This window comes from Lipotes vexillifer, unplaced genomic scaffold, assembly GCF_000442215.2.
Source record: "Lipotes vexillifer unplaced genomic scaffold, Lipotes_vexillifer_v1.1 scaffold92, whole genome shotgun sequence".
In the NCBI taxonomy this organism is placed as follows: Eukaryota; Metazoa; Chordata; class Mammalia; order Artiodactyla; family Lipotidae; genus Lipotes; species Lipotes vexillifer.
This window is the reverse complement of record NW_006786963.1, coordinates 1,940,713-1,950,788: the sequence shown is the minus strand read 5'-3', so window position 1 is coordinate 1,950,788 and position 10,076 is coordinate 1,940,713. Positions and strand designations below refer to the sequence as shown.

The following is a 10,076-nucleotide window of genomic DNA, read 5'->3' as shown; positions in this document are numbered from 1 at the left end:
TCTTTCCCTCTGACTATCTGTACAATTTGTATTAGTTGTCTATTTCCAACCAATTTCTAAACTCCAGTTCCCCTAAATCTCTAATAATATTAAGTGGCCCAGCAATTCCTCCTGGAGAAGCTGCATGCCTGTGGGGTACTTTGACCACCTACTTGGGTATCCAGCTCTTGCAGGATTGTCTCACTTCTCTCCTAACTATGGTTTTTCACATTCTCTCCCTTCCTGCCCACACCTTTCTGTCTTGTGTACCTTATACTCTTGGATTTTTCAGGTGAGACTGATCCCACAATCTTGGCACCCAAGTCTAGTCTGAGCCTTTCTAAATAGTCATTTCAACATAGAGGCTGTGCACAGAAGCTTAAGTTCTGATCATGTGGAAAGTTACAGTGGCAGATGATCTGAGAAATGAGCGAGAGAGAGCGAGAGAGAGCGAGAGAGAGAGAGAGAGAGAGAGAGAGATTGGAGATGGGGGTGTAAAGAACTTAGAGGGGCTCTTCCTTTACCCTTGTAAAGTATCTTCTTTATGTCATTCAGACTCTTGGCTTCCTTCTTTTTATGTTTTCTAGTGTTTTAAGTTTCATCTCCTTTTCTCTGTGTTCTTAAAGAGAAAAGGGTGATGTAGCTTTCTTGAGTCACCAGAGGGCTTTTTCTGTCCACTTGCCTACTCTGAAAGAATTGATTTGTTTACCTTCACAAGGAGCAGTATTTGTATTAAAGAACCACTGCGCATCAAGGCCCAAGTGCAGATGTCCTATCATATAAGATGGTGCCTCATTCAGAAAATGCAAGATAGAGTAAAATAAATTAACAACATCTTGGCTGCATGCTCCATTCACAACTATTAATTTAACAGGGTTATGCTTCCATCTCTGAGAAGAGAGCTCCTGGCAGGGACAGCTGCTCCCGTGCCCCAGATCGTGTTGTGTGCATCCCAGTAGGAGTCATCAAGAGCAGTAGGAGAGCGGGAAGGTGGTAGTGCATCAGAGTACTGAGCAGTGTGGCAGCATGGCACTGGGAAGAGGCAGCAGAATGGGCCCTTCCAAAGTGCTTTCATGCACTCCTTCATTTTTTGTATGGATACATACACCGTTAACTGAGGAAGAAGAGAAACTTGCCTTGAGTTTTACTGGAAATTTATTAATCCTGCTTTTACTCTCACATGCAGCTTGTTTTCAAAAATACCTTTGTATACTCACTAGCATGTTGATGGACCTAAGAAATACAGGCCCATATGCTTGTCCAAAGAATGTCAGACAGGTCTACATCATGATGAACGGGATCTGGGTCCCTTGGGCAGAGCTTGTATGACAGGTGGAAAGCATGACTTGTGTTGGCCTGCTGTGATTTGCATCCTAAACTGGAGCAAAAGCCAAGGTCAGGCCAAGGTCGAGACTGGGGCCAAGCAGAGGACTTGGTACATGATAAGCATTCTTTAATTATTGTTCTTTTGCTGCATTGTTCACTGCTGTATTCCCCTATTGCTAAGACAGTGTTCTCAGAAGTTAACCAGACTTATTGTTGCAATATATACAAATGTTGAATTGCTGTGTTGTATACCTGAAACTAATATAATGGCTATATGGGGACTATAAGTGACCACACTGGGGCACCATAGTGGGCAGCGGAGCTATATAGAATTCTGAGTACTTGCCTAGGCATTTCTTTTCATGACTATACCTTCTATTCCTATCCTGTGATTTAATTTCCATGTGGAAAAAAGTTATTTGCAGCCTATGTTACGTTGTAACATGATCAAATGGTAAAAATTTTGTATTCTAGTCTCTTGCCTTCAGTGCTAGGATGGCTCTGTTGATGATAATATAAAACTAATTTTAAGTTTAAATTGCTTTGGGAATAAGAAATTGTGATTTAGTGAATATATGCCACTCTTTCAAAAGCGGAAGCAGTGTTTTCCACTCTTTTTTTTAAAACTCAGGAATAATGACCATTTTCTGAATTCAAATTGTGAAGGTCTGGTATGTTCATTACTGATGTTGGACCACACACAGAGGAAAGCAGACGTCATTTTGTGACCAGCGTTCTGAGTTGTCACATCCTGAACAAACCCCTCAAAGCCCTGGAACTCATCTTGTGCATTTTGCACAGACCCTGATGGAATTTGCTGTTTAAACCTGAACCATATTCTTTGCCCCAAACCTACTGGTTTCCTGATGAGACCTGAAATCTTGGGGAAACAAATAGGCTTTTCCACAATCTTTTTTTAAATCCTAAGTTTTTCACAGAGACCCTCTCAGAAAGCCTGAAAAACCAATATCTTTCAGAGGTCACTGGTGAAAACCTAGGCCGGGTGGACTTGAGTTGTCAAAGTACATCCACAAAAAGGCTGATTTAAGTTTGGCAAAGGAGAGACATTGAGTTGGGGAAAGAAAGACATATAAAATAATGCCAGTGATTCTGGAAGGCCGGAAGGACATTAATTTTCCCAGAAACTAATGTGTTCTCTCCTAAATTCTTCACCAGAAAGAGAGGGGGCTTGGTTTGAATTTCCAGGGTATAGCTGATTTCTTAACTTCAAGGATGGTGCCTGGCACAGGATAAGTCATTCAATATGCGTTTATTGAATGCTGTGATTTGAAGGAAAAGAACATTGCTCCATCTCTCCTTTTTCCCCCCCTTTTCTCCACAAAGGTTGAAAAAAATGATGAGGACCAAAAGATTGAACAAGATGGCATCAAACCAGAAGATAAAGCTCATAAGGCCGCGACCAAAATTCAGGCTAGCTTCCGTGGACACATAACGAGGAAAAAGCTCAAAGGAGAGAAGAAGGGTGATGCCCCAGCCGCCGAGGCGGAGGCGAATGAGAAGGATGAAGCCCCCGTCGCTGATGGTGCGCAGAAGGAGGGAGAAGGTTCCACTCCCGCTGAAGCGGCCCCAGCCGCCGGCCCCAAGCCGGAAGAGACCGGCAAAGCGGGCGAAACTCCTTCCGAGGAGAAGGAGGGGGAGGGCGCCCCCGAGGCTGCCACAGAGCAGGCAGCGCCCCAGGCTCCTGCCCCCTCGGAGGAGAAGGCCGGCTCTGCTGAGACAGAAAGTGCCACTAAAGCTTCCACTGACAACTCGCCGTCCTCCAAGGCCGAAGACGCGCCAGCCAAGGAGGAGCCTAAACAAGCCGACGTGCCTGCTGCTGTCACTGCTGCTGCTGCCGCCACCACCCCTGCTGCAGAGGATGCTGCTGCCAAGGCAACAGCCCAGCCTCCATCGGAGACTGCGGAGAGCAGCCAAGCGGAGAAGATAGGTGAGCGACCTCCAGGGTCAGACGCCATGGGGGGCCAGGCCACCTGTACTTGGGGGCCTCTTTGGAAGGTCAGGCCCCCCCCCCCGTGCGTTCAAGGGAGAGGGGACATTTCTAGAAGGTGTATTCAGGAAATCAAGGGAAGCTGCGCTGAATTCCCCAAAGTGGCAGGGCTGAGAGCTAACTCTGGCCACTACGTTCCCAAATATCTCCAAGCCTGAGAGAGAACTTGGGCAGGTTTGTGTAGCAGCCGGTACTAGACAGGTCTGACAATTACCTTGTTAACTGGATTGGCATAAAGAGTAAAACTAGGTAATCCTGGTTGAAGAAAATATTCTGTGTGCTGGATAGACTTAGTTTAATAAGTAATTACTGAGGCTACATATATTTTATGGATGGGAATTAGCTAATGTGATTATTTAGCTCTGGGAAGTGCCTGGTGTAAATGCAGCCAACTCCCTATTGATTCAGATGATGTAGTTTGTGAATTGCCAGCAGCTAAAACATACTCTCAGACCACCTTTCCCTATCCCACAATATGTTTCTGGGCGTTCTCCCCCGTCAGTTGGTGAGCAGTGTGCGTATGTGTATGTACGCTCAGAGAATGTTAATTGTAACATTAATCGGGGTCAGACTAATCAGGAAAATAAGTCTGTTGATGTTGCCAAAAACAAAAGAAAAACCCCAAATATAGAACATGTCGTGAAGTCAAACATAAATTATCATTTTATTATCAAAGACACTACTATCTACCATACACATACATAATTGAGGAGGGTTGACTGTGATTTTAAAAAGTTACTAGATTCTCTTTGGTTTGGAGCTCTAACCTGGAATGTTTTCACTATTATTGCCCAAAGAGCCTGCGCAGAATTGGAATAGAGCATTCACAGTACAAGATAAATTTAAGGGAACTTCACCCCTCAGCACTAGATCTGACCCTCCACCCCAACCCATCCATAGCGGTGAAGGAGGCCAACGGTCTCCAAGGTCTTTCCCTAGCCTAGTGTGATCCATGAATATTAGCCCCAAACATTAAAGATAAAGTTGCTTCTGTGCCAGTTGGAAAGATTGGGTTTACTCCTTTAGAATTTAGTGATTTAACCCGCTATGTGTCCAAGGACCCAAATTTGGACTGGACCACACTGTGCCCTTGGGAAAACACCTACTCCATGAGGATGCTCTGGGAAATGCCTTGCTATCTGACCATTAGATTGAGAAAGTAATTATTGGATATTTGCCATGATATCCGTCTCTCCACATTAGATACTGCAGGATGGTGGAAGATTATTCTAGATATTTTCTGGTCTACTTCTTTCATTTTACCCCCCAAATTCTGTGAGTGAACAGCCAGATTATATTAACTATTATTGTTATTAGCATTATCTAGCTTCAGATAAAGCACACACCTCTTTCTACCAGTGGCTTATCTTAAATCTTTATTCTAACTATATACCTGCCCCAGGGGCCAGACCTTGAGGTTAAGAAGATGGGAATATTTCCCTGGAAAAGGTAAGGCGTGTGATAAGAATGGTTTTGGTTTTACTTTACTCAGCAAAACAAACCTTGTTAACTACTCTTCCTTAGGTTAAAGTTCCAGCCTTAGATACAATGGCTAGAAATCGCTTTGCATATGACCGACTACCTATTGGTAATTTTCATAAATCTTAGAAATTAATCATGATTTTAAATATAGAAAATATTTGACATTACTCAGATCATATTTTTAAACTGGGCTTTCTGAAACTGTAAGTAGAGACAGAAAGACGTAATGTGATTTTAGGTATATGCTCATGATTTGGACTAATAGAAAGGAAGACTGCTCGAATCAATGGAAAGTCTAAAAATAATATATTTTAAAGGAAATTCAGTTTTATTATTTTTCAAGTTATGATAATTCAAATGAATCAATGAAATATTTTATGTAGTACATGCTCAATAAATGTCAAGTGATGAATGAATGAAAACTGGACAGATTCAATTTATAGGTAATAATTTGTTTACTCATTCATATGTTCTTCATGCAGCCTTGCTTACTCCCTTCACTTATTTAATTAAAAATGTGTCTGGTCAGTAAAAGTAAATAGGGATCATGCTCTGTCCTAAATCTTACATTTCTGACTAAAAAAATGCCTCAGTTAGTCTGAGTTTAATATGTACATTGAAAGGTAATTGAAAAGTATAAATGAAGTTCATCTTGAAGGTAATCACAAAGGGCAATTTATTTTACATTGTTTCTGAGCTTTGGGTAGGTATTGTCCTCTTGGTTAGATCTTGAAATGCTGCCTATAGCTTCTTTCTGGACCGATGCATCTATTAGCCTTGCCTGCTGTAGGTGACAAGCACAAATTACCCAAATATGATGAGTCTTATGGAATCACAGAAGCTACAGGTGACAAGGAGATCTATCACAGCATATCAAGCCCAAATTCCCATGGGCCCTGTACTACCTTTTCATCTATCTCGTATTGGATTTCGTTCTAATCCAGGTTAAAAGAACAATATTCCCAGTTGAGCACTACTGTTTGGGAATGGACGGCTACCCTGGGTGGCTTTAGGATTCTGTGACTGCCTTGAGGAGTGTAGAGAGACAGTCTGATACGGTGGAGTAGTGTTGTGGGACAGAACAAGCCAAAAGAGAGATTCAAGACAAAAATTGCTGTCAGTAAGAGGGTCAGAATTTTGGACCATTCTGATCACTACTTTAATACAAACGGGAATTCTTTCTAAATTATAAATGTTTTCTTTATTTTACTTCCTTTACTATTAGTGGGTTTATTACAGGTGGGTGCCACTTGCATTAGGACATTTGGATTTTTTTTTTTTTCATTTTTTTTTTAATCCTCCAACTATATCCTCCTGTCTCTGCTTTGCCACTCTGTTTGCACATCTCTGCATATGTCTATGGCCAAAAATCTCCCGGGCATTTCTGATGATGATTCCTTTATAGAAGGAGAAGTGTTTGTGGTATCTTTAGGGTACTGCCTCCTTTCAGCCATGAGGAGAGGACTTTCAAGCCTCTTTGAATGATAATGTCTTTGGTGTCTCCTTCTGGATAGTATCGCTGTGCTCACTGGACTCATGGTGAAAGAATTCTCTGCTATGTCTATTCTTCTCCATGGTAACCCACGGACTTTCCCCAGTAGAGGACTCCAAAATTTCTGCTCTGGCTATATTCAGTGATGTCGTATTACCAAGGGAACACATCCAGGAGGCTAGAAATCAGAGATGTTGACTGGGTGGCTATCACAGGGTACTTGACTGGCACTAGTAGAAAGTGTAACTGGGTTATCCTAGATTTTCTGTATGTTGATTCTGGCTGCATTTTATTTTCGTGGTCTCTTTACCCTTTTCTAACTGAGGCCATCAATAATGATCCAGGAAAGAGAGGAGTTCTATTCCTCATTCCTCTGAATAGAAACTCAGTGTCTTTCTACCTCTCTTCCTCTCTCCCTTTGTTCTTTCCTTTTTCCCTTTCATTTATATTAACTTTCTACCATGCTAGGCATTAGCGTCACAAAAATGCATTAGTTATGGTCGCTGATCTTAAGGAGTTCTGATATGGTAGTAGGCGTGGGATGAAATTCAGGGAGCAGTTCTGAAAACTATCACAGTAATAATCTCAACTCAGTTAAATTCTACAAAAAGATGTGGAGTATCTTTATATGCCAATATACTGTGGGACAAAATATGGATGAGACAGTGCTTCGTGCAGTTTGCTACATGCTAAACAGGTTTTATGTAATGTGTGCCTCTATAGCCAAATTATTAGCAAAAGAATAATGCAAATTTTATAGTTTCTGGAAAGATAATTATGTGTAAAAAAAATGAAATACCCAACCCACATTTTTGGAGTTGGAGAAATTCTTTACTTTCCCCAGAACAAAATGTTCCAAAGGCCCAAGATAACCATCCATAATATTCTTAGCTCTCCAGAGGATAGACCCACTTCCACCACACTCTGTGTTACCTGTGAGATCAACCAAGAATATTTACACTTATTTGACACGGTGCCTCAGAAGATTTGATTTGATATGTGGTTTCAACCACTTCCCAAATTTACACACAACTCATAAAGAGTGAAAATTTGGGTTGTGAAAGTCCATAAATGCTATCTATAAAACAGGAGCACCCTGTCAGCTACTCAGTAGCACGCTGCTTAAATACTGTTGATTATTAAGCTTTTATAGAGCACTTTTATATTGCTCTAGTAATCATTTTTATTGACTTTTCTTGAAAACACTCCAGTGGCATTCGATAATATTTTTCTTTCTGCTTTTACATTCTGAGAACAGGGGCAAAGTAAATGGATATTCTGCCCACAGACACAGTGACAAAGTAGGGGTCAAACTGATAGACCCCCTAAATCCTCACCTTAATCTTGGCCTTGCAGTTCTTTACCTCTCTTTTAAGGTGCTATGTTTTATCTCAATTCCTGCGTTTTCTCTTTATCTTAGCAGTTGTGACAATTTCTGATTATTGTCAGGAAATACTAACTAGGTCCTAGGACATTCTGTGCCCTCCATGACCAGTAAGATATACCAAGGAAAGTATGCTGGAGACCAGGGGTATAGCCTCAATAATTTTACTAATGAGATGTGTGATATGAGGCAAGTCATTGCTTCTCTCTGGGCTTCAGTTGTCTCTTCAATAAGAGAAGGGGTTAAGGTAGTTGGTTTTTTTTTTTTTTTTTTTTGTAGTTTTTTTACTTGAAAGCTCAGGGCAACTTTCTAAAAACATGAATTTACAATTAAAATGAAGTGGACTAGCAAGTCATTTTTTAAAAAATTGGATAGTGTAGGCAAATAATCTGGGGCCTCTCACTGTTGTGGCCTCTCCCATTTGCGGAGCACAGGCTCCGGACGCGCAGGCCCAGCGGCCACGGCCCACGGGCCCAGCCGCTCCGCGGCACGTGGGATCCTCCCGAAACGGGGCACGAACCCGCGTCCCCTGCATCGGCAGGCGGACCCTCAAGCACTGCGCCACCAGGGAAGCCCAGGTAGTTGGTTTTTAAGGTTTAAAATATATAGTTTCTACTGAGCCTGCGCTCTAGAGCTCACGTGCCACAACTACTGAAGCCTGCGCACCTAGAGCCCGTGCTCCTCAACAAGAGAAGACACCGCACCGCAACGAATAGTAGCCCCTGCTCGCCGCAACCAGAGAAAGCCCGCGCGCAGCAGCAAAGACCCAATGCAGCCAAAAATAAAAAATTTAAGAAATAAACTTCAAAAAAAAAAAAGATCAGCCAAATAAATAAATAATAAAATATATAGTTTCTATAATAGGTAGCACTTAATGAGCATTGATGAAGTGTCAGACCCTGTGCTAAGTGCTATGTGGGGATTATCCTATTTAATCATCAGAACCATTCTGTGGTGTAAGTGCTTCAATTTCCCCTTCCACTTTTACAGATGTGGAAATTGAGGTTAAGAGACATTGAGGCACCTCATCAGCATCAACAGCTGGCAAGTAGCTAAACCACGAGCTGAACCCCGGCAACTTGATTGCCAAGGTCATACATTGAACCCTGACACCCAGGGAGAAATGAAGACGAGAGGAATGTCTAAGAACCCAGGCATCGTGTCCTAATCTAAGACCATCCCCCTCATTTGTGTAATTGGATACTCCAGACTCTTGTCTGGGAATCATTAATGATTGCATTTATAGGCGGGTATCCAGTAACTAACCACACTCTTTGGTCATAACTTTCTCACAGCTCCGTCACCCCAGAGTTATTGGGGATATTAAACTGGTTTTGAGTCTTGAGTTCTTAGTTTGAAAATCCTTCAAGTACTGTTTGACTAGGCCCCAGAGAGCTGTAAGATCAGTTAAAATTGATTGTTCTTAACAGGAGTACTGCTGACTCCATTAAATATGCCAGAGCTGAAATTTAGAAATTGAAATGTTCAGAATTCAATCAGATGAAAGCAATTTCATGTATTCTAGACAATTTCTATCCTAAATTTATCAGAATTAGTATCTTTCAAAATTCTTGTTTATATTGTTGCTCCCTTTTGGCAAGCACATTTCCAAAGGACCCCGATACCTTTATATTTATAACTAAAATACTATAAAGAACTTAATAGGTAGAACAGATAGGAGAGCAATCACCGTGTCTTCAAACAAAAAATTTAAGCAGACAGAAGATAGGAAGAGATGTAATTTAGAGTCAAGAAACTCATATTGCGAGGCTTTTTATCCATTCTTTTATAGCTCATATTTAATAACAACTATCACCTTATAAAAAAAGCCAATAAACAGAAAAGCATGTAACTTCCCCAATTTTAAAGTGGCAAAACTATATTTGGAAGTGAAACTCAAACAGTATTTCTTAAAGTGTAGAATATTTTTCAGACACTAATGCATGTTTATCAGATATTTTTTCCTCTTTTTTCTCTGCGTACACACACGCACGCATGCATATCTACCCAATTCTAAAAGGATTACAAGGAGGAAGAACCAAGAGTAGCAAGAGTTACATAGTCCGTCCATTTGGCTGAACATGGGGAGAGAGCAGAACACCCGATCTAATGGACTAGAAAGCACTGAGTGGTTGTTACTCTTATTTTGTCCTCACAATCATAGCTTCATTAAGTAAAGAATGAAAAGCTTTCTATAACCAGGCATAAAAGGAAGGGAAGAAGGAAACCAATAATGCTGCTTAAAGCTGAAAGACTGGAGCCCTTGAAGATCTCCCAAGACTATACGGTTTACAGTAGGCACAAAGAGGAGGGAAAGGTTTGAAAGGATGTGTAAGTTTTGCCAGCCCTCTTAGTCATGTTTTAATTTTGTGCCCTAAGAAAATGACTGAATCAGGTGCTGAACC

At 41.3% G+C, this 10,076-nt stretch overlaps 1 protein-coding gene across 1 annotated transcript in view; it reads left to right on the top strand.

Annotated features, from left to right (window-relative positions):
- The window catches only part of GAP43 (growth associated protein 43), a 93,697-nt gene that overhangs the window by 48,184 nt on the left and 35,437 nt on the right, over positions 1-10,076 (top strand). The window contains exon 2 of the mRNA XM_007459653.1: positions 2,650-3,253. Coding sequence (XP_007459715.1) covers positions 2,650-3,253 — 604 coding nt within the window. The remainder of the gene's footprint in view (positions 1-2,649; positions 3,254-10,076) is intronic.